We start from the raw sequence: 25359 nt of genomic DNA, 5'->3' as shown, positions 1-25359 counted from the left end.
TTCTGTTGCCCAGGCTGGAGTGCAGTGTCAGGGTTTCAGCTCACTGCAACCTCTGCCTCCTGGTTTGAAGCAGTACTTGTGCCTCAGCCACCCAAGTAGCTGGGATTACAGGCAGGCGCCACCACACCTGGCTAATTTTTGTGTTTTTAGAAGAGATGTGGTTTTGCCATGTTGGCCAGGCTAGTCTCGAACTCCTGACCTCAAGAGATCCACCCACCTCGGCCTCCCAAATTGCTGGTATTACAGGTGTGAGCCACTGTGGCCGGCTGTAAATCTCTTTTTAGATCATAACCTCTTACTGTACTTAGCTGTTAGTGAAAACAAATTATAAGATTCCAAGAGTTTGGGTTTGTTTGTTTGTATTTTGAAACAGTGTCTTGGTCTGGAGTGCAGTTGCATGATCTCGGCTCACTGCAGCCTCGACCTCCTGGGCTCAAGTGATCCCCCTCAGCCTTCCAAGTAGCTGGGACTGCAGGCGTGTGCCACCATGCCTAGCTAATTTTTTGTATTTTTCATAGAGATAGGGTTTCTCCATGTTGCACAGGCTAGTCTCGAACTCCTGAGCTCAAGCAGTCTGCCCTCTTTGGCCTCCCACTGTTAGAATTATAGACATGAGCCATAAGAGTTTGGTCTTATTTTTCAAGAAGATCTGCTTGGTTTTGGAAATGCCTTGAATTTATTTTCTTTCTGGAAAGTCTAATCTTCATATTATTTACTTCTGTCTGCAGCATGTATTTACCATGCTTATCATTATACATTTATGTAAACCTACGACAAAACCTGCCACATCTTAGGTGCTTAATACACATGTGTTGAATAAATATGTTTTGTGATTATGAAGTATTTACAATCATAGTTTATCTTATCCTTTCTAACACAATATGAGAAAATACAAAAAATTGTTTAAAATCATAAAGTAACATAACTTTACAGAAAGTTTTAAAAAATGGATACAAAATCACATGCAAACGCACACTTGAATATAACAACTATTATTTTAATGTATTTTCTTTAATAGTTTTACTGTTTAAATGTTACTTAGCTATAATTATATGGTACATGTAATATTTCTGACATCATAAAAGGCAATTTGCTCTGTGTTCCCAACATTTTATTTTATTTTATTTTATTTATTTATTTAGTATTTTTTAAAACCAGAACATTTATTGCATAACTAATCGTTGACATTCTTAAGATGAACTAGATGCTGCAACAGCTGCCCTCTTGTGTTTAGGTGTTGTTCCTTCACAGAATCCATGCCTGAATCTGCGGTATACAATTTTTAGGTGCCTCATTCGACCAGTTCTGGTGGTATTTCGTCTTTTAGCCTTGGCACTCCAGTTATACTTTCTCTTGCACTTGGCAGGGTAGCCACATTTGCCACAAGTCGACTTCTGAAGGTGGTAGGCCTTAGAGCCACAGCGGCGGCACAATGTGTGCATCTTATTGCGACGCTTTCCAAACGATGACGTTCCCTTGGTCATCTCGCTTCTGCAGCCGAGACCAGAGAGCTCAACATTTTAAAATAAACATTTTCAAACAGAAAAGTTGAAAGAATATTACACTGGACACCTGCGTAACAGCCACTTACTTTTTACAGTTGTAAACATTTTACCATATTTGCTTTATCACATATACATTTGTCCATCAACCCATCTTATTTTTTGGGTGTATTTTAAAGTGAGTTGCTGACAACAGTACATTCCCCCCCCCAAATGTTTTAGTGTGCATATCATTGACCAGAATACAATATTTTATTGAAGTTCTTCTTTTTTTTTTTGAGACGGAGTCTCGCTCTGTTGCTCAGGCTGGAGTGCAAGTGGCATGATCTCAACTCACTGCAACCTCTGCCTCTCAGGTTTAAGAGATTCTCCTGCCTCAGCCTCCCGAGTAGCTGAGACTACAGGTGCACACCACCACGTCCGGCTATTTCTTTTGTATTTTTAGTAGAGACAGGGTTTTACCACGTGGGCCAGGCTGGTGTCAAACTCTTGACCTCAAGTGATCCACCTGCCTTGGCCTCCCAAAGTGCTGGGATTACAGGCGTGAGCCACCATGTCCAGGCATGACCACTATTTTAAGTGGATGAATACTATTCCATCAAGAAAGTTTATCATAATTCACCTATTTATTTCTTTATTATTGGATATTTATATTGTTTCTCTTATTTATTTATTTATTTATTTATTTATTTATTTTTATTGAGATGGAGTCTTGCTCTGTCTTGCCCAGGCTGGAGTGCAGTAGCATGATCTTGGCTCACTGTAACCTCCGCCTCCTGGGGTCAAGTGATTCTCATGCCTCAGCCTCCCGAGTAGCTGGGATTACAGGCGCCTGGCACCACACATGACTAATTTTTGTATTTTTTAGTAGAGACAGAGTTTGACCATGTTGGCCAGGCTGGTCTCGAACACCTGACCTCAGGCAATCCGACCGCCTTGGCCTCCCAAAGTGCTGGGATCACAGGCGTGAGCCACCGCACCTGGCCGAACACTTTTATATATTTCCAAATTGCTTTCCAAAATGCCAAAACAGGTAGCTTCTTTAAGCTATTTTAGTCTGGATGTTCATTTCCCATCATAATACGTCGAATCATTTGTTCTTCTGGGTAATTTGGAGTGCAGTATTAACTCCATGTGTTTTTAGTGATACAAATGAAATAATACTTAGTATGAAAGTCGGCCGGGCTTGGTGGCTCATGGCTGTAATCCCAGCACTTTGGGAGGTCGAGGCGGGCGGGTCACCTGAGGTCAGGAGTTCGAGACCAGTCTGGCCAACATGGTGAAACCCCATCTCAACTAAAAATACAAAAATTAGCTGGGCATTATGACGGGTGCCTGTGATCCCAGCTACTTGGGAGGCTGAGGTGGGAGAATCACTTGAACCCAGGAGGAGGTGGTTGCAGTGAGCCGAGATCACGCCATTGCACTCTAGCTTGGGCAACAAAGTGAGACTCCATCTCAAAAAAAAAAAAAAAAAAAAAAGAAAAAAGAAAATCATTTGATCAACTGTGGCACTAAGGATACTATGTGATGGAGATGGACATGATAATTAGCCCCAGAATAATAAGTGAAATGACAACCATGCTGCATTAGGCCATTTTCATTGGTATAAAGGAAATACCTGAGGCTGGGTAATTGATAAGGAAAAGAAGTTTATTTGGCTCATGGTTCTGCAGATCGTATAAGAAGCATGGCACTGGCATCTGCTTCCAGTGAGGGCCTCTGGAAGTTTCCAATCATGGTGGAAGGGGAAAGGGAGCAGGCATCACATGATGAGAGAGGAGGAAAGAGAGAGGAGGAGGTACCAGGCTCTTTTTTAAGAATCAGATCTTGCAGTAACTAATAGACTGAGAACTCACTCATTACTGTGAGGACAGCACCAAGACAATGAGGGATCCACCCCCGTGACCCAAGTACCTCCCATCAGCCCCACCTCCAACACTGGGGATCAAATTATGATATGAGATTGCCAGGGGAAAAATATCCAAACTGTATCAAATGCTAAATAAATCATCTATTTAAACTGAAGCTCATCAGAAAAATGTGGAATGGTAAGTGAGAAAAGTGGCGTGGAAGAAAAGACTTAAAACTAACATACATTTTGTACCACTGCTGTGCATAAATTGGGTTAAAAAAAGAGAACTAAAACAACTAAAGAATAAATGATACAAAGTAATATAATTAATTGCCAAGTTGTATACAACTTAATGAATATATGAATTCAAAGAAGAAAGAACAACGTAGACTGTAAGGGTTGCTGAAAGCTTCATTTATGTTGTTGGTGAGACTGAAATGGATTTGAGTTACAAAAAAACAAAGGGAGGAGGTATATCAGGTGAAGCCAATAGTATGAATAAAGACACATTGATAGGAATGAACAAGTTGTGTTCAGGAAATAGATAATTGCTAACAGTGGGTAAGTTTTTGAGGGGAGAGGTAGTATGGGACTAGATTATGGGGGGCCTGGAAATGACCCATAATAGTTGCATAAGCATACGATATTCAAGAATGAAAATACCGTTGGAGGTGGCCAGTATTTTAACTAGCTAAGGAAATGTTTCTCTTTGACCAGATTGAAGAAATGGCAGTAAACCTATGGAACTGGGCACTTACCATAGGAGGAGGTTGGCATGTAAATGAAGAGCGGAAAATTAAATGTACGTATACATATTGTGACATGTATTATGAGGAGTGTTCTTACTATATATTGGATAGTGTTCCTGCAGTTTAAATAATGTTTTGGCCAGTTCTTAGATAGAGATTTGTTAAAAGACAAACAAAACAACCCAGGAACACTGGTTTCTCAAGCAAATGGCCTCCCTCAGTTTTATGATTTTTTTCAGAGGTTAGCTCCTTATTAACAAACGTTTAAAGGTATCACTGCAAGAAATAGTCTGGAGGAGAACAACAAAGATGATTAAAAGGTGAGACAGTGAGAACTTAAAGAAATGTTAAAGGACATGGATTATTTCTCATGGAGATGATCAAAATCTTCAGGGTTCTGAAGGACCATCAAATAGTAGTTTCCCCTCTATTAATAATAGAATAAGTGTTACCATATGACATACTCAGATTTTAAAAAGTGTAAAGAGTAGTTTCCTCAGGAAGTGGATTGATAAACATTGGAATGAGTTACCGAGAAAAACTATGGAAATGATTTCTACCTGTGAGAGCAAACAACAAGAACGAAAAAACAAAAATCTCAAACTAAACTCATCTTCTTGGATGCTTTGAATGTGGTCCACTGTCTGGCAATGTTCCAGTGCTTTAGCTAAATGGGCAAAGTCTAGTGTGCTGACAGTTACTGATTTTCAATAGGCATAGTGACAGCAAATGCATTTATGGGAAGTATATTGCTCATTATAAAGAATACATTGACGTAACAAACCAAAGGGTGAACCTCTGGACTGCTTGACATCGTAAAGACAAATGACTTTTATCTGTATGCAACAAATAGAATTTACTACTAACTATCTTTGTGAATATAAACAAAACTGTATACAACTTCCATGTAGATATAGGGTAATTGTGCTTAATATAATCAATAATATACTTACTCATGAGTCCACTCTATTAGCATGTTTAGAGAACAGTTCTAGCTCTTTAACTCTTAGATAAATTGATATCATTGCTCCCAGGAGCCTTAGATCCTGTAGTTATGGGGAGGTAAGAGCTAGGAATTTATCAGTGGAAGAAACTTAGTACACAGGTGAACTGTGTGATATTAAAGTGCATTAATTCTTAACTCCTACCGTTCTGCATATGAAGAAATATTGCTTTAGCTGTTTACTGCTTATCAAATAGGGATATGGTAGATGAAGTGGCTGTGACAGCCTCTTCCCATGTACTGTCTCATTTCTTCTTTTCTTTTTCTTTTTTAAGGGAAGGCAAGGGGTGAGGGCAGAACCACACAGTGTTGATGGGATTTGGGCCAGGGAGATGAGAGAGCTAGGGAAGAGAAAAGAGAATGTTAAAAAAAAAAAAGCGGGGGGGCTGTAAGAGGAAAAATACTAAACAGGTAAGGAAAGTGGAGAAAAAAGGGGAAGCAAGGAGAGGAGAAAGGCAAGGGGGGAGAGAAGAGGGAAAGGCAAGCGATAAGAGAAGAAAAGGGAAGGATAAGAGAACGGACAAGAGACAGTAAAGAAGAGAGTCCTATGTACTGTCTCAGTTCACGTAGCAGTTCTTAATCAGATATTTGGGTGCTTGTTATGTGTATCATACTTTTTTTTTTTTTTTGAGACGGAGTCTCGCTCTGTCACCCAGGCTGGGGTGCAGTGGCCGGATCTCAGCTCACTGCAAGCTCCGCCTCCCGGGTTTACTCCATTCTCCTGCCTCAGCCTCCCAAGTAGCTGGGACTACAGGCGCCCGCCACCTCACCCAGCTAGTTTTTTTGTATTTTTCAGTAGAGACGGGGTTTCACCGTGTTAGCCAGGATGGTCTGGATCTCCTGACCTCGTGATCTGCCCGTCTCCGCCTCCCAAAGTGCTGGGATTACAGGCTTGAGCCACCGCGCCCGGCCTCATACTATTTTTGATACAGTGGAGAACAGATTGTTAGTGCAGGAGGCCTCCAAGTTAAAATAATTTTATTTAAAAAATATATTTATTGGAATATATTTTGTTTCCTTAAAAACAAATTTAGTGTGCCTGGATTATGTGCTATGTGATGAAATAAGTCATGAAGATTTATAAGCTATAATTCTTTATTACTTGGAGGAATTATGGAACAATGAACAGGAAAGTCAGAAGTAGATGAATGACTTGTAAGTTTTAGTTTTAGACCTGTTGCATTTGAGATGACAATAAGGTTGGAGATGTGAGACTAGAGCTTATGAGAAAGATCAGGACTGAGCCTATAGATTTGGCAATGATTTACACAGAGGTGGTAGTTGAAGACAGAAGAGTAGTTGAGTTCTCTGAGGAAAAAAATAAAGAGCAGTGGTTCTTAAATATTGGTATAAATGAGAATCAGGCTGGTCGTGGTGGCTCACGCCTGTAATCCCAGCACGTTGGGAGGCCTAGGTGAGTGGATCACCTGAGGTTAGGAGTTCAAGACCAGCCTGGCCAACATGGTGAAACCCTGTCTCTACTAAAAATACAAAAATTACCTGGGCATGGTGGTGCGTGCCTATAATCCCAGCTACTCGGGAGGCTGAAGCAGGAGAATCTCTTGAACCCTGGAGGCAGAGGTTGCAGTGAGCTGAGATCTCACCATTGCACTCCAGCCTGGGCAACAAGAGTGAAACTCCGTCTCTCCCCCTCCCCCCCAAAAATCAGAATCACCTGTGAAGCCTGTGAAAAATACAGATGCCCAGGCCCTACCATTGGTGGTTTTGATTCATTTAGGTGCAGGATGAAACCTGGGCATATCTATAATTTGAAAAATATCTCAGGGCTTCTCATGCACACCAAAATTAATCAGTGGTATTGAGAGAAGAACAAAGTAATGAGATTTTAACTCTGAATCTACCAGCTTCAAAGTTAAAATAAAAAGAATAAAGATAGATGACCAAAAGGAACAGTCAAAAAACTCTACACGATATTGGCTGGGCGCGGTGGCTCACGCCTGTAATCCCAGCACTTTGGGAGGCTGAGGCAGGTGGATGACGAGGTCAGGAGATTGAGACCATCCTGGCTAACACAGTGAAACCCCATCTCTACTAAAATTATGAAAAATTAGCCAGGCGTGGTGGTGGGCTCCTGTGGTCCCAGCTACTCAGGAGGCTGAGGCAGGAGAATGGCGTGAACCTGGGAGGTGGAGCTTGTAGTGAGCGGAGATCAGGCCACTGCACTCCAGCCTGGGCGACAGAGCGAGACGCTGTCTCAAAAAAAAAAAAAAATTCTACTGGAGATTTATTAGTCATTTATTGAGTGTGTTCTCCTTATAGAGTTCTTATACCATTTTATGGTATGGAGTAAATGAAAGGGAAAAGGTAAGATACCAGAACAAAGATACCAATCTTAAATTATGCTTGAGGATTTCGGAAAGAATAGTTTAAAGCTAGATAAACAATAATTTACACATTTATAAATGTCAGAGGGTACAACCCTGTGTTTATCTAAAGTCAATTCAATTTCAGGCTGTGGGTAGAGCAGAGTAAAGTGGATGTTCAAAGGTATCAGTCACCAATTACCTAACCAAGATGTTTATAATATAGAGGGGTCAGGAACAGGCTGGTGAGAAGACAAGACGGAGCTACAGCAACAAAGAAAACATCTTTATATGGAAGTAGCATTCTGTTTCAGCCTCAGCTGCCTTTGGCTTGAAGACTTACTGGTGATAACTATAAACAGCTGGATTACGAAAGTGAGGATTGGAGCAGACAAAGTTCTTAGACTAAGATATTTCCCACACAAGGACCAGGATATTTCAGGCCAAGGGAGTAATTTTTTTTTTTTTTTTTTTTTGAGACAGGATCCGGCTCTGTCACCCAGGTTGGAGTGCAGTGGTGCAATACTGACTCACTGCAACCCCTGCCTCTTGGGCTCAGGTCAGCCTCCTACCTCAGCCTCCCAAGTAGCTGGGACTACAAGGCATGCACCATCACACCCCACTAATTTTTGTATTTTTTGTAGATATGGGTTTTGCCATGTTGCTTAGGCTGGTCTGAAACTCCAAGGGAGTAATGTTTTTCAGAAAGGTTATGGCCATTATGAAATGTTGCTCTGAAGTTAAGGAAGGTGATCTTTGAGAGTGCAGTTTTAGTAAAGTGGTAAGGATGCAAAACACGTTGCGGACATTTAAGGAGATGAGTGAGTAGCAAAACAGTAGCGCTAGTAGACAGACTTTTCAGTTCAAGGAGTTTGTCAATCAAAGGAAGAGGAGAAATGGATGCAAACTTGAAGCATAGTGGGGTTAGTTGATTTTTTTTTTTCAAGGTGAGGAGATGGGTACGTTTGAAGGTAGAGAAGAAGGAATAAGTTGAGAGGGAGGTACTCAAGATACTTTTAGAAAGGGGCAATAATTGAGAGACCAGAGTCTTTGAAAATACTGAAGGATTAGCAAACTTTGGAACTTTGGAATAAAAAAGGAAACATTTTCTTTTTCTTTATTTTATTTTATTTTACTTTAAGTTCTGGGATACCTATGCAGAACACGCAGGCTTGTTACATAGGTATACATGTGCCATGTGATTTGCTGCACCTATCAACCCATCATCTAGGTTTTAAGCCTGCATGCATTAGGTATTCGTCCTAATGCTCTCTCTCCCCTTGCCCCCACTCCCTGACAGGCCCCGGTGTGTGATGTTCCCCTCCCTTGTCCATGTGTTCTCATTGTTCAAGTCCCACTTATGAGTGAGAACATGCGGTGTTTGGTTTTCTGTTCGTGTGTTAGTTTGCTGACAATGATGGTTTCCAGTTTCATCCATGTCCCTGCAAAGGACATGCACTCATTTTTTATGGCTGCATAGTATCCCATGGTGTATATATGTCACATTTTCTTTATCCAGTCTATCATTGATGAGCATTTGGGTTGGTTCCAAGTCTTTGCTATTGTGAATAGTGCTGCAGTAAACATGCGTGTGCCTGTGTCTTCATAGTAGAATGATTTATAATCCTTTGGGTGTATACTCAGTAATGGAATTGCTGGGTCAAAATGGTATTTCTGGTTCTAGATCCTTGAGGAATTGCCACATTGTCTCCCACAATGGTTGAACTAAGTTACACTCCCACCAACAGTGTAAAAGCATTCCTATTTCTCCGCATCCTCGCCAGCATCTGTTGTTTCTGACTTTTTAAATGATTGCCATTCTAATTGGAGTGAGATGGTACATCATTGTGGTTTTCATTTGCATTTCTCTAATGACCAGTGATGATGAGCTTTTTTTCATATTTTTTTTGGCCGCATAAATGTCTTCTTTTGAGAAGTGGCTGTTCATATCCTTTGCCTACTTTTTGATGGGGTTGTTTGTATTTTTCTTGTAAGTTTGTTTAAGTTCCTTGTAGATTCTGGATATTAGACCTTTGTCAGATGGATAGATAGCACAAATTTTCTCCCATTCTGTAGGTTGCCTGTTCACCCTGTTGATAGTTTCTTTTCCTGTGCAGAAGCTCTTTAGTTTAATTAGATCCCATTTTTCAATTTTGGCTTTTGCTGCAATTGCTTTTGGTGTTTTAGTCATGAAGCCTTTGCCCATGCCCATGTCCTGAATGGTATTGCCTACATTTTCTTCTAGGGTTTTTATGGTTTTAGGTCTTATGTTTAAGTCTTTAATCCATGTTGAGTTAATTTTTGTATAAGGTGTAAGGAAGGGATTCAGTTTCTGTTTTCTGCATATAGCTAGCCAGTTTTCCCAACACCATTTATTAAATAGGGAATCCTTCCCCCATTGCCTTTTTTTGTCAAGTTTGTTGAAGATCAGATGGTTGTAGATGTGTGGTGTTATTTCTGAAGCCTCTGTTCTGTTCCATTGGTATATATATCTGTTTTGGTACTAGTACCATGCTGTTTTGGTTACTGTAATCTTGTAGTATAGTTTGAAGTCAGGTAGTGTGATGCCTCCAGCTTTATTCTTTTTGCTTAGGATTGTCTTGGCTACACGGGCTCTTTTTTGGTGCCATATGAAATTTAAAGTAGTTTTTTCTAGTTCTTTGAAGAAAGTCAATGGTAGCTTGATGGGAATAGCATTGAATCTATAAATTACTTTGGGCAGTATGGCCATTTTCGTGATACTGATCTTTCCTATCCATGAGCATGGAATTTTTTTCCATTTGTTTGTGTCCTTGCTTATTTCTTTGAGCAGTGGTTTGTAGTTCTCCTTGAAGAGATCCTTCACATTCCTTGTAAGTTGTATTCCTAGGTATTTTATTCTCTGTGTAGCAGTTGTGAATGGGATTTCACTCATGATTTGGCTCTCTGCTTGTCTATTATTGGTGTATAGACAATAATGGGAATGCTTGTGATTTTTACACATTGATTTTGTATCCTGAGAGTTTGCTGAAGTTGCTTATCAGCTTAAGGAGCTTTTGGGCTAAGATGACAGGATTGTCTAAATATGCAATCATGTCATCTGCAAACACAATTTGGCTTTCTGTCTTCCTAATTGAATACACTTTATTTATTTCTCTTGCCTCATTGCCCTGGCCAGAACTTCTAATACTGTGTTGAATGAGAGTAGTGAGAGAGGGCATCTTTGTCTTGTGCCAGTTTTCCACAGGAAAACTTCCAGCTTTTGCCCATTCAGTATGATATTAGCTATGGGTTTGTCATAAATAACTCTTATTATTTTGAGATATGAGAGCTTTTAGCATGAAGGGGTGTTGAATTTTATTGAAGGCCTTTTCTGCATCTGTTGAGATAATCATGTGCTTTTTGTCATTGGTTCTGTTTATGTGATGGATTATGTTTATTGATTTGCCTATGTTGAACCAGCCTTGCACCCCAGGGATGAAGCCAACTTGATTGTGGTGGATAAGCTTTTTGATGTGCTGCTGGATTCGGTTTGCCAGTATTTTATTGAGGATTTTTGCATTGATGTTCATCAGGGATATTGGCCTGAAATTTCCTTTTTTGTTGTGTCTCTGCCAGGTTTTGGTATCAGGATGATGCTGGCCTCATAAAATGAATTAGGGAGGAATCCCTTTTTTTTCTATTGATTGGAATAGTTTCAGAAGGAATGGTACCAGCTTCTCTTTGTACCTCTGGTAGAATTCAGCTGTGAATCTGTCTGGTCCGAGAGTTTCTTTTTCTTTTTTTTGGTTGGTAGGCTATTAATTACTGCCTCAATTTCAGAACTTGTTATTGGTCTATTCAGGGATTCGACTTCTTCTGGTTTTGTCTTGGGAGAGTGTATGTGTGCAGGAATTTATTCACTTCTTCTAGATTTTCTAGTTTATTTGCATAGAGGTGTTTATAGTATTCTCTGATGGTAGTCTGTATTTCTGTGGGATCAGTGGTGATAGCCCCTTTATCATTTTTTATTGCCTATTTGATTCTTCTCTCTTTTCTACTTTATTAATCTGGCTAGCAGTCTATCTATGATATTCAGTTAATCTTTTCAGAAAATCAGCTCCTGGACTCATTGATTTTTTGAAGGATTTTTCATGTCTCTATCTCCTTGTGTTCTGCTCTGATCTTAGTTATTTCTTGTCTTCTGGTGACTTTTGAATTTGTTTGCTCTTGCTTCTCTAGTTCTTTTAATTGTGATGTTTGGGTGTCGATTTCAGAACTTTCCAGCTTTCCGATGTGGGCATTTAGTGCTATAAATTTCGCTTTTAACACTGCTTTAGCTGTGTCCCAGAGATTCTGATATGTTGTCTCTTTGTTCTCATTGGTTTCAAATAGCTTCATTATTTCTGCCTTAATTTCGTTATTTACCCAGTAGTCATTCAGGAGCAGGGTGTTCAATTTCCTTGTAGTTGTGCGGTTTTGAGCAAGTTTCTTCATTCTGAGTTCTAATTTGGTTGCACTGTGTTCTGAGAGACTGTTTTGATTTCCGTTCTTTTGCATTTGCTGAGGAGTGTTTTACTTCCAACTATGTGGTTGATTTTAGAATAAGTGCTATATGGTGCTGAGAAGAGTGTATATTCTGTTGATTTGGGGTGGAGAGTTCTGTAGACGTCTATTAGGTCTGCTTGGTCCAGAGCTGAGTTCAAGTCCTGAATATCCTTGTTAATTTTCTGTCTCGATCTATCTAATATTGACAATGGGGTGTTAAAGTCTCCCACTGTTATTGTGTGGGAGTCTAAGTCTTTTTGTAGGTCTCTAAGGACTTGCTTTATGAATCTGGGTGCTCCTGTATTGGGTGCATATATATTTAGGATAGTTAGCTCTTCTTGTTGAATTGATCCCTTTACCGTTATGTAATGCCCTTCTTTGTCTTTTTTGATCTTTGTTGGTTTAAAGTGTGTTTTATCAGACTAGGATTGCAACCCCTCCTTTTTTTTTTTTGCTTTCCATTTGTTTGGTAAATATTCCTCCATCCCTTTATTTTGAGCCTATGTGTGTCTTTGCACGTGAGCTGGGTCTCCTGAATACAGCACACTGATGGGTCTTGACTCTATCCAATTTGCCAGTCTGTGTCTTTTAATTGGGGCATTTAGCCCATTTACATTTAAGGTTAATATTGTTATGTGTGAATTTGATCCTGTCATCTTGATGCTAGCTGGTTATTTTGCCCATTAGTTAATGCAGTTTCTTCATAGTGTCCTTGGTCTTTATATTTTGGTGTGTTTTTGCAGTGGCTGGTACTGGTTTTTCCTTTCCATATTTAGTGCTTCCTTCAGGAGCTCTTGTAAGGTAGGCCTGGTGGTCACAAAATCCGACAGCATTTGCTTGTTTGGAAATCTCTTTTGCTTATGAAACTTATTTTGGCTGGATATGAAATTCTGAGTTGAAAATTCTTTTCTTTTCTTTCTTTCTTTTTTTCTTTTCTTTCTTTCTTTTTTTTTTGAGATGGCATCTCACTCTGTTGCCCAGGCTGGAGTGCAGTGGCGTGATCTCAGCTCACTGCAACTTCTGCCTCCCGGGTCCAAGTGATTCTTCTGCCTTAGCCTCCCGAGCAGCTGAGACTACAGGCATGTGCCACCATGCCCAGCTAATTTTTTTTTTTGGTATTTTTAGTATAGACAGGGTTTCACCATATTGGCCAGGCAGGTCTTGAACTCCTGACCTTGTGATCCTCCTACCTCGGCCTCCCAAAGTGCTGGGATTACAGGTGTGAGCCACTGCACCCGGCTGAAAATTCTTTTCTTTAAGAATGTTGAATATTGGCCCCCACTGTCTTCTGGCTTGTAGGGTTTCTGCAGAGAGATCCACTGTTATTCTGATAGGTTTCCCTTTGTGGGTAACCTGACCTTTCTCTCTGGCTGCCCTTAATATATTTTCCTTTGTTTCAACCTTGGAGAATCTGATGATTATGTGTCTTGGGGTTGCTCTTCTTGAGGAGTATCTTAGTGGTGTTCTCCATATTTCCTGAATTTGAATGTTAGCCTGTCTTGCCAGGTTGGGGAAGTTCTCCTGGATAATATCCTGAATTGTGTTTTTCAACTTGGTTCCATTCTCCCCATCACTTTCAGGTACATCAATCAATCGTACGTTTGGTCTTTTCACATAGTCCCATATTTCTTGGAGGCTTCGTTTGTTCCTTTTCACTCTTTTTTCTCTAATCTTGTCTTCATGCCTTATTTCAGTAAGTTGATCTTCAGTCTCTGACATCCTTTCTTCTGCTTGATTGATTTGGCTGTTGATACTTGTGTATGCTTCACGAAGTTCTCCTGCTGTTTTTCAGCTCATCAGTTCATTTATGTTCCCCTCTAAACTGGTTATTCTAGTTAGCAGTTCCTGTAACCTTTTATCAAGGTTCTTAGTTTCCTTGCATTGGGTAGAACATGCTCCTTTAGCTCAGAGGAATTTGTTATACCCACCTTCTGAAGCCTACTTCTGTCAATTTGTCAAACTCATTCTCTGTCCAGTTTTGTGCCCTTGCTGGAGAGGAGTTGTGATCATTTTGAGGGGAAGAGGCATTCTGGTTTTGGGAATTTTCAACATTTTTGCACTGGTTTTTCCTCATCTTTGTGGATTTATCTACCTTTTTGATCTTTGAGGCTGGTGACCTTTGGATGGGGTTTTTGTGTGGGGGTCCTTTTTATTGATATTGATGTTGTTGCTTTCCGTTTATTAGTTTTTCTTCTAAGAGTCAGGCCCCTCTTCTGCAGGTCTGCTGCAGTTTGCTGGAGGTCCACTACAGACCCTGTTCACCTGGTTATCACCAGTGGAAGCTACAGAACAGCAAAGATTGCTGCCTGCTCCTTCCTCTGGAAGCTTTGTCCCAGAGGGGCACCAGCCTGATGCCAGCTGGAACTCTTCTGTATGAGGTTTTTCTAGATCCCTGTTGGGAGGTCTCTCCCAGTCAGGAGGCACCGGGGTCAGGGACCCACTTGAGGAGGCAGTCTGTCCGTTGGCAGAGCTTGAGTGGTGTGCTGGGAGAATCCTCCTTGTCAGGATCAGCTGCTCTCTTCAGAGCCGGCAGGCAGGAAAGTTTAAGTTCACTGAAGCTGTGCCCACAGATGCCCCTTCCTCCAGGTGCTCTGTCCCAGGGTGATGGGAGTTTTATCTATAAGACCCTGACTGGGGCTGCTGCCTTTCTTTCAGAGATGCCTTGCCCAGTGAGGAGGAATCTAGAGAGGCAGTCTGGCCACAGCTGCTTTGTCACACTATGTTGAGTTCCGCCCAGTCCAAACTTCACCTTTTCTTCTTCTTCTTCTTTTTTTTTTTTTTTGAGTTGGAGTTGGAGTTGTGTTCTTATTGCCCAGGCTAGAGTGCAATGGCATGATCTCAGCTCACTGCAACTTCCGCCTCCCAGGTTGAAGAGATTCTCCTGCCTCAGTCTCTCTAGTAGCTGGGATTGCAGGCATGCACCACCACTCCCAGCTAGTTTTTTTTTTTTTTTTTTTCTATTTTTACTAGAGACATGGTTACACCTTGTTGGTCAGGCTGGTCTTGAACTCCTGAGCTCAGGTGATTTACCCACATCAGCCTCTTAAAGTGTTGGGATTATAGGTGTGAGCCACTGTGTCCAGCCAAAAAGAAACACTTTCAAAAATTTTCAAAACTGGAAATTGAAGTTAGTATAAATATACGATTAGTAATTATTTTACCAAAAGTGTTTTTTAGAACAAATTAATTTTGTTAAGTGATGAATAGATTTTACACTTTATGATGGGCAATAGAAATCTGACCATTTCAATTACCCTGTAATTTCTGCTAGGCAAATCTTTTTTTCAAAGGACTATTAATTAGAAGTGGTGTTAGCATAGGTAGAATGGCTGCTGATATCTAACATAAAGGTAACTAGTTCATTTATTTGTGAAGCTGTATTTTAAAACTTGAATATGTTTTATGCTGAAATAAACTAGAGAAATAAAGAGGTTATAATTATTCAAACTTCCCTATTTTCAAAGAAAATGAGCTATATAATGAAGTTGTCTGTATTTTCTAAATTTACTTTAAGAACTGTTATGACATCTACAGAAAAGAGTATGTTTAGGCCAGTTGTGGTGGCTCACACCTGTAATCCCAGCACTTTGGGAGGCTGAGGTGGGAGGATTTCTTGGGCCCAGGAATTTGAGGCTACAGCGAGCTATGATCATGCCACTGTATTCTAGCTTGGGTGAGTGACAGAGCGAGACCCCCTCTCTACAGAAAAAAATTATATATATATATATATATATTTAGAAAGTTTCACGTTTTAGGAGAAAAATAAAAAACTATTCTGATGTCCAGAGATTTTGTCAGATGTCGAATAGCTTTAGGTCAATTGAATTTAGAATTATTTTTCTGTTAACATGGTATACACAAGAGCATCATGTGGAATCAGGTATTTTTAGTGAGTCTTTGGGACTTAAGGCTTTAAGAAATTAAAATTTAAGTATTAAATATCTCTCTAGGCTGGGCACAGTGGCTCACACCTGTAATCCCAGCACTTTGGGAGGCCAAGGCGGGTGGATCACCAGAGGTCAGGAGTTCGAGACCTGAGTCCCTGTCTCTACTAAAAATACAAAAATCAGCTGGGCGTGGTGGCGCATGCCTGTAATCCCAGCTACGCGGGAGGCCGAGGCAGGGGAATCACTGGAATCCGGGAGGCAGAGGCTGTGGTGAGCCAAGATCACACGTCACTGCACTCCAGCCTGGGCGACAGAGTGAGACTCTGTCTCAAAAATAAATAAATAAAAAATAAATAAATAAATAAATAAATAAATAAATAAATAAATCTCTTACTGAAGCATTCAGTAAATGATCCATTTAATAAGTTTCAGGTCATTTACTTTTGAAAGCTGATTTTTTAAAAAGGCTTTTACGATTTTTATTTTTAATAACAACAAAACTGGCTTCCTTTCAATCGTCTTTTATCTTTATTGGTGTATATAAAAGGAGAATGAATGTTTTGTGTTTATCATTGCCTAATTACTGTTTTGCAGTACATTATGTTGCTTGCAAGTTGCTGAGTATGTGTGAAGCTTCATTTGCCTCAGAACAAGGTATTCAACGACTGATTATGGTAAGTCTTAATTTAGGAGAAAGTGGAGATGAAATGAGATGGTTGTTACTTCTATGAAAATGGTTAAAGTTAGTGTGAAACTGGAAGGGGGCTGAATCTTTTAGTGCTATTCTTTTTTGGTGGTGTTCCTTTTATAATGATATATTTACTACAGTTAAAGTTCTCAGAATACTGTAGTTATTATAGTGGTTCAATGAACCAAATACTGAACTTATAATTCTGGGTTGATGATTTATTTTTTACTTTTCTCACCTCTAACTTGATAGAGTAACTGTTTCTTCATCTAAGGGAATGGTAATACTTATTTCTAAATGAGTTTTTCAAATGAAAAATTTGAAGCACTAAGTAAATAAGGAAAAGAGTACAGGATTTGAAGTCTGAAGACCTAGGTTAGGTCTGCCACTGACTAGCTATGTGACATTGGAAGATTACTTAGTTTTCTCATTTGTAAAACGAAAATGGTAATATCTACCTTAGAGTGTTATAGAGTTAAAATTAGAGTTTTTGTGAAAAATGCTTTGTAAACTATAAAATGTATGCGTAAGTACATAGTGGTAGAATTTGTCCATGTAAAATGCTATGACAACAGCCTGATAAATCCTGTATCATATATAATATGATAAAACTGAGTTGAACTCAGGGCTCACCTTGCGTGTTTTCCTTATTTCAAAGATTGTAGCCATTCCAGTGCCTTCACACAGTTATAGCTTCTCCAGCTTTTAGGGTTGTTTAGAGTGGGACAGTCAGTTTGAATTGAGCTATTCCATCATGGCTGAAAGTGGAAGTCTTCCTCTTACATTTCTGTTATTTAGAAGATTTAAAAAAAATTTTTATTTTGAGAAGGAGTCACCCTGGCTGGAATGTAGTGGTGTGATCTGAGCTCACTGCAACCTCCATCTCCTAGGTTCAAGCAATTCTCCTGCCTCAGCCTCCCGAGTAGCTGGGATTACAGGCATGCGCCACCACGCCCGGCTAATTTTTGTATTTTTGGTAGAGACAGGGTTTCACCATGTTGGCCAGGCTGGTCTTGAACTCCTGACCTCAAGTGATCTGCCCACCTCGGCCTCCCAAAGTGCTGGGATTACAGGCGTGAGCCACTGCGCCCGGCCTAAAAGATTAATTTTGTAAACATTTATTTCCACCCCCCAAAATGCAAATGTATGTTTATGTAAAATTAAGTTGTTCAGAAAAGTAATTAAAGTAATAAAAAGTGATTTTCTGCTCCATCCCTCTCTATCTGTTCTCTCTCTCTCTTTTTTTTTTTTTTTTTTTTTTGACAGGGTCTCACTCTGTAGCCCAGACTGGAGTGCAATGGCATGATCTCGGCTCACTGCAGCCTCCACCTCTCGGGTTCAAGTGGTTCTCCTGCCTCAGCTTCCCGAGTAACTGGGATTACAGGTGTGCCACCATGTCAGGCTAATTTTTTTTTTTTTTTTTGAAGTAGAGACAGGGTTTCACCATGTTGGCCAGGCTGGTCTCGAACTCCTGACCTCAAGTGATCCACCTGCCTCGGCCTCCCAAAGTGCTGGGATTACAAGAGTGAGACACCGCACCCAGCCTTATCTGTTCTCTTGCTCCTTAGGGCAAATACATTTTTTAGTAGAAAAATATTTTTCCCAGTGTTTTAAAATATTTTATTTTGTAAAAGCTCAGACATATATAAAACAGGTAAGATAGTACAGTGATTCCCCCCATTTACCCATCACTCAGTTAGAGTAATCGTCAACTCATAGCCACTCTTGTTTCTTCTATATCTCCTCGAATAGCAAACCCCTGGCCCCACTGCATTATTTTTATTATTTTTAATTTTTTTTTGAGATAGAGTCTTGCTGTGTCACCCTGCCTGGAGTGCAGTGGCATGATCTCAGCTCACTGTAACCCCTGCCTCCTGGGTTCAGGTGATTCTCCTGCCTCAGCCTCCTGAGTAGCTGGAATTACGGGCACCCACCACCACACCCGGCTGATTTTTGTATTTTTAGTAGAGACGGGGTTACACCATGTTGGCCAGGCTGGTCACGAACTCCTGATCTCAGGTGATCCGCCCACCTTGGCATCTCAAAGTTTTGGGATTATAGGTGTGAGCCACCACTGCGCCTGACCAACCCACTGGATTATTTTTAAGCAAATTCAAAATGTATAATTTTGCCCATAAATATTTCAGTATGTGTTTCTAAAAGACAATGTATTTCTTTTTCAGCTTGTAATGCTTAATTTTTTAAAACATAGAGGAAGCTTGGTGGTGTATACATGGCCATTTGATGTTTTTAGAACTAGGAGAGTTCAATCTCTTATAGAATGTAAATGTACCCCAACACATTTATTTATTTATTTATTTTCTATTTTTCCACAAATTATTGGGGTATAGGTGGTATTTGGTTACGTAAGTTTTTTTTTTTTTTTTTTTTCTTGAGATGGAGTCTCACTCTGTCGCCCAGGCTGGAGTGCAGTGGCATGATCTTGGCTCACTGCAACCTCTGCTACCCGGGTTCAAGCAATTCTCCTGCCTCAGCCTCCTGAGAAGCTGGGATTACAGGCGCCTGCCACTGCACCTGGCGAATTTTTGTATTTTTAGTAGAGATGGAGTTTCACCATCTTGGCCAGGCTGGTCTTGAACTCCTGACCTCGTGATCCACCTACCTTGGCCTCCCAAAGTGCTGGGATTACAGGCATGAGCCACTGCGTCCGTCCATGAGTAAGTTCTTTAGTGGTGATTTGTGAGATTTTGGTGCACCCATCACCCGAGCAGTATACAAGACATCATATTTATAGTCTTTTATCCCTTGCCCCACTCCCACTCTTCCCTCCAAATCCCCAAAGTCCATTGTATCGTTGTTATGTCTTTGCATCCTCATAGCTTAGCTCCCACATGTCAGTGAGAACATAAGATGTTTGGTTTTCCATTCCTGAGTTACTTCACTTAGAATAATAGTCTCCAATCTCATCCAGGTCACTGTAAATGCTGTTAATTCATTCCTTTTTATGGCTGCATAGTATTCAGTTGTATATATATACCACAGTTTTTTAATCCACTTGTTGATTGATGGGCATTTGGGTTGGTTCCATGATTTTGCAATACGCATGCACATGTAATTCTTATCAAAATTAAGCTTAGTCACTAAAAGAAGATTTGCTATCTGAACTTTGTTCTGCAGTTTTTTCACTTTTGCCATCAGGCACTGGAGCATCTGATGTCTCAAGAAGATCTGGGTCTAGTCCTTCTGATATCATTTTGTTTCTTATTGCCATCACTGGTACACTCACTTGAACCATTTTGAGATATATGACATATCTTGAATCTTTAGCTACAGTTATTTCCTGCTAATACTTGACTTTCCTGTGGTCCAGAGTCTTATGTACTGTCCTGCTGTTATTACGCTGAGGTGACTTCAGAACGTGATCCATTTGTGACATTAGTGGCACTTTAAGGAGATACTTCAAATGTGCCATCATCTAGGCCTGGTATAGATGACAACTTTGCATCTACAATATAATTTTCTGGATAAAAAGATAAAGGTTTGCCAGTTTTTCCTCACTAAATGTAGAAGAGCAGTTAAGGAACTATACAGTGTGCACCACAATTTGGTTTAGAAAAGTCACCATTCTTTTCTGTTGAATAGCTGGCACCTTGATCAAGTCTATGCCTGACTCCCACGAGAGGAAGCCCATCTTTATCCATCTCCTCGGCAAGCAGGGGACCCAGGACTCACCCATGAACTCCTACCAGATGGGGCCTGCCCAACCCTGTAATTGTGTCCCAATGCTTCCCCACGTCCCCCAAGACAATGTATTTTTATATTCAACAAACCCAGTTCACTTTATCACACTTGATAAAACCTAACAAAGATTTCCCCAAATCAAATATCTAGTCCTCCCACCCCCTCTCCAATTGGTTTCTTAAAATCAGGACCAAAGATAATCCATACTTTGTATTTTGTTAATATGTCTGTTTTAATGAAACTACATGTTTTCTTCTCTTTTTTTTTTTTTTTTAAATCTGTTGAACAGATTTATTTGTTGAAGAAATGAGGTTGTCCTATAGAGTTTTCTAAATTCTGGGTTCTGGTGCATCCTCATGGTGTCACTTAATAGTCCATTGTTTCCTCTAACCCTTGTTTTCTATAAACTGATAATTAGATCTACAAGCTTGTTCTGATTCAGGTTTGATATTTGTCAGAATAATTTATAGGCAGTATGTTTCTGAATCCTTGGATTCAGCCAATCATGGATTGAAAATATTACCAAAAAGTCTTATAAAGATTGCAATACAATAAAAAAATACAAATAAAAATACAGTATAACAACTATTCACATAGCATTTATATTATATTAAATCATCTAGAGATGATTTATAGTACATGGGAGGATGTGTATAGGTTATATGCAAATATTACACCATTTCATGTAAGGGATTATATAATGTATTTTTATATTATATATAAATATATATTATATTAAAATATAAAATATTTTAAAACATATGTACAAAATTTATATAAAATATGTGTTCAGATATAAGCAGGCAAGTATATACTCATATCTCCCCTCATTCCCCCATTTTCTTAGATAAATGGTAACATTCCATATATACTCTTCTTCACCTGATTTTTGTTGTTGTTGTTGTTGTTGTTTTTGTTTTGTTTTGTTTTAGATGGAGTCTCGCTCAGTCACCCAGGCTGGAGTGCAGTGGCATGATTTCGACTCACTGCAACCTCCGCCTCCCGGGTTCAAGTGATTCTCCTGCCTCAGCCTCCCGAGTAGCTGGGATTACAGGCACCTGCCACCACGCCCGGCTAATTTTTTTGTATTTTTAATAGAGATGGGGTTTCACCATATTGGCCAGGCTGGTCTCGAACTCCTGACCTTGTGATCCACCCGCCTCGGCCTCCCAAAGTGCTGGGATTACAGGCATGAGCCACCGCGCCCAGCCTCTTCACCTGATTTTTTTCCCCCTTATTTAACATTATATCCTAGGGATTACTCCATAGAAATATGTAGAAATATTCCTTATTTTTTCTCATCTGACAAAGGGCTAATAATCCAGAACCTACAAAGAACTCAAACAAATTTACAAGAAAAAAACAAACAACCCCATCAAAAAGTGGGCAAGGGATATGAACAGACATTTCTCAAAAGAAGACATGCATACAGCCAACAGACACATGAAAAAATGCTCGTCATCACTGGCCATCAGAGAAATGCAAATCAAAACCACAATGAGATACCATCTCACACCAGTTAGAATGGCAATCATTAAAAAGTCAGGAAACAACAGGTGCTGGAGAGGCTGTGGAGAAATAGGAACACTTTTACACTGTTGGTGGGATTGTAAACTAGTTCAACCATTATGGAAAACAGTATGGCGATTCTTCAAAGATCTAGAACTAGAAGTACCATATGACCCAGCCATCCCATTACTGGGTATATACCCGAAGGATTATAAATCATGCTGCTATAAAGACACATGCACACGTATGTTCATTGCGGCACTATTCACAATAGCAAAGACTTGGAATCAACCCAAATGTCCATCAGTGACAGACTGGATTAAGAAAATGTGGCACACATACACCATGGAATACTATGCAGCCATAAAAAAGGATGAGTTTGTGTCCTTTGTAGGGACATGGATGCAGCCGGAAACCATCATTCTCAGCAAACTATCACAAGAATGGAAAACCAAACACCGCATGCTCTCACTCATAGGTGGGAACTGAACAATGAGAACACCTGGACTCGGGAAGGGGAACATCACACACTGGGGCCTATTATGGGGAGGAGGGAGGGGTGGATTGCATTGGGAGTTATACCTGATGTAAATGACGAGTTGATGGGTGCTGAAGAGTTGATGGGTGCAGCACAGCAACATGGCACAAGTATACATATGTAACAAACCTGCACATTATGCACATGTACCCTAGAACTTAAAGTATAATAATAATAATAATAATAATAATAAAAAGAAATATTCCTTATTTTTAATACCTGTATTTCAGTTGCTGTATGTACCTTATTACGTTCAACCAGCCTCCCTTGATAGACATTTGGGTGCTGCAATGAATTGCCTTGTGCATATGTCTTAGCCACTTTTAAGGCTATTACTGTAACCATTTCTGTTTCCACTCTCATGGTTCTCTCTATGTATCTTAGTTACATGCTTGTATCACTGTATTGGTTTGGGAGGGCTGCCATAACAAAATATCACAGGTTGGTTGGCTTAAACAACAGATATTTATTTTCTCACAGTTTTGAAGGCTAGAAGTTCAAGATCAAGGTATCAGCAGGTTTGATTTCTTCCAAGTACTCTTTCCTTGGCTTGTGGATGTCCACCTTTTTACTGTGTCCTCTCACACGGCCTTTCCTCTGTGTGTGCTCATTCTTTGTGTCCATTTGTGTGTCCAAATTTCCTCTGGTTATAAGGATATCAGTTAGATGAAATTAGGGCCTGCCCTAATGGCCTCATTTTAATGCAATCCTTTCTTAAATCCCCTATCTATAAATACAGTTACATTCTGAGGTGTTGGAGGTTAGGGCTACAGTGTAGGATTTTGAAGGGACATAATTCTGCTTGTAACAATAACTAATTCTTTTTTTTCTTTCTTTCTTTTTTTTTTTTTTTTTTGAGACAGGGTCTCACTCTGTCGCCCAAGCTGGAGTGCAGTGGCATGATCTCGGCTCACTGCAACCTCCACCTTCAGGGCTCAAGCGATTCTTGTGCCTCAGTCTCCTGAGTAGCTGGGACTACAGGCATGCACCACCACGCTCAGCTAATTTTTTGTATTTTTAGTAGAGATGGGGTTTTGCTGGTTGTTGCCCAGGCTGGTCTCAAATTACTGAGCTCAGGCTATCCACCCGCCTCGGCCTCCCAAAGTGCTAGGGTTACAGACGTGAGCCACTATGCCTGGCCAATAACTAATTATTGATTTATCAGCTTTATTTATGATCTATTTATTTGCTATTATAATGGATGAGGATTTATCTCATATTATATCATGTTACCTCCACCATCCTCTCTCAATTTTTGTTAATTATATTATACTATTTTAAATTTATCTGTTGGCTGTCTTTTAAAACTTTAAATTGTATATATTTTATATACACATGCATATAATTTTTTGTATATATGTATGTATTTTAAAAGTATACTTTTTTTGAGATAGGATCTTGCTCTGTCACCCAGGCTAGAGTTCAATGGCGTGATCTTGTCTCACTGCAACCTTGGCACCCTGGGCTCAAGCGATCTTCCCATCTCAGCCTCCCAAGTAGCTGGGACCACAGGTGCGCACCACCATGCCCAGCTAATTTTTTTGTATTTTTAGTAGAGATGGGGGGGGTCTCACCGTGTTGCCCAGGCTGGTCTCGAACTCCTGAGCTTAAGAAATCCGTCCACCTCGGCCTCCCAAAGTGCTGGGATTACAGGCATGAGCCACGGTGCCTGGCCTAAAATTTTATATATATATATATATATATATATTTTTTTTTTTTTTTTTTTTTTTTTTTTGAGACAGAGTCACATTGCCTGTCGTCCAGGATGGAGTGCAGTGGCGTGATCATGGCTCACTGCAGCCTTCACCTCCCAGGCTCAAGCGATCTTCCTGCCTCAGCCTCCCTAGTAGCTGAGACCACAGGTGTGCACCACCATGCCCAACTAATTTTTAAATTTTTTGTAGAGACAGGGTCTTGCTATGTTATGTTGCTCAGGCCGGTCTCGAATTCCTGGCCTGAAGTTATCCTTTCACCTCAGCCTCACAAAGGGCTAGGATTACAGGCGTGAGCCACACCATGCTCAGCCCAAGTCATGTATTTAAACTTTTCTTTCTTTTTTTAAAAAAAATCAGATTTGGAGTTTATCTCTTTACTTGCTACTTTGTGAGGATATTTCCATTCTTTCTATCTCTCTTTCCCTTTAACCTTCCACCTTCTGTCACCTCTAACATTTGCATTTTTAGCTTTGTTGATCCCAAATAATGAAAACTGAAAAGGCATGTTATTGATTGTGACTATTATTTAACTCTGTGGATTATAATTTTATATCTCTGTATGTTTCCATCTGCTAGCTCTCTCAATTCTATTTTCTCAGATATTCTGTTGTTGAGTGTGATGTCCTTTCATGGCATTGGTTTCCCTCAATTGTTTGGTAATTCTTGCTCATATTCGATTTGAAATTCGGTGATGATCTTCTATGAATATGGTGTCACACTGTGTACTATAACCTGAATCCAGTGACTGATGAAGAGGTAGGACTGGATGTTTTTCATTAACTTGTGTTGTCAGCCACCTAGAACTCTGTTTCTGTCCAGCCAAAGTAATTGTACTCTCTGTTCCTTTCTGGAAAGGAGGGAGGAAGATCCTTTCGTAGGGAGGCCTACTGCCTGATGTTCCTACTGTTCACATCCAGGGCTGTTTCCACATTTTGCATTTTTGTGCATGTTGGGATATCTACCAGTTACAATACTGTGAGGTCCTTCAGTGAGACTGAATGTAAAGGTACTTAATAAACATTTGTTGGATTAATCCAAATTTTATTGCAGATGGAATTAAAAACTAGAACTCCAGTAGTCTAATGCTTATCATATACCTTTCTTCAAGTATGTGAAGCATTAAGTTTTTCAAAACTTTCTCTTCCTAAGTTACCTCAATGTTTTCTTTTAATATTTCCTCAGAAGATGTGTTTTTAAGTCTATTAATTTCTGCTATTATTTTTGTCTTAATGACCATTTCTCTTAAATTGTGGAGTTCAAAGTAGAACACAGAACTCTAACAAATGCTAACTGTTGCTTTTTGTTTTCTGTGAGTTACATGACTGAATATGGACAGAGGATTCAGTATTTTCTCCAGTATTCCCCAACCAATTTGGTGGAG

The 25359-nt window shown here is 39.9% G+C and overlaps 2 protein-coding genes and 1 pseudogene across 3 annotated transcripts in view; 1 reads left to right on the top strand and 2 right to left on the bottom strand.

Annotated features, from left to right (window-relative positions):
* TEX11 (testis expressed 11) overlaps nucleotides 1-25359 on the top strand; it is a 323712-nt gene that overhangs the window by 35757 nt on the left and 262596 nt on the right. Inside the window, exons 4-5 of the mRNA XM_050776219.1 lie at nucleotides 4075-4159; nucleotides 16421-16500. Of these exons, the coding sequence (XP_050632176.1) occupies nucleotides 4075-4159; nucleotides 16421-16500 (165 nt within the window). The remainder of the gene's footprint in view (nucleotides 1-4074; nucleotides 4160-16420; nucleotides 16501-25359) is intronic.
* LOC126946196 (60S ribosomal protein L37-like) overlaps nucleotides 1142-25359 on the bottom strand; it is a 321281-nt gene continuing 297063 nt past the window's right edge. For both annotated transcript variants that reach the window (XM_050776264.1, XM_050776265.1), the window contains exon 2: nucleotides 1142-1511. In XM_050776264.1, the coding sequence (XP_050632221.1) occupies nucleotides 1191-1484 (294 nt within the window). In that variant the 5' untranslated portion in view covers nucleotides 1485-1511 and the 3' untranslated portion in view covers nucleotides 1142-1190. The remainder of the gene's footprint in view (nucleotides 1512-25359) is intronic.
* Nucleotides 19580-20176, bottom strand: LOC126946189 (WASH complex subunit 3-like; annotated as a pseudogene).

Source organism: Macaca thibetana, chromosome X (genome assembly GCF_024542745.1).
Source record: "Macaca thibetana thibetana isolate TM-01 chromosome X, ASM2454274v1, whole genome shotgun sequence".
Taxonomy (NCBI): domain Eukaryota; kingdom Metazoa; phylum Chordata; class Mammalia; order Primates; family Cercopithecidae; genus Macaca; species Macaca thibetana.
The sequence above is the reverse complement of the archived record's forward strand: the minus strand, read 5'-3'. Positions and strand labels throughout refer to the sequence as shown.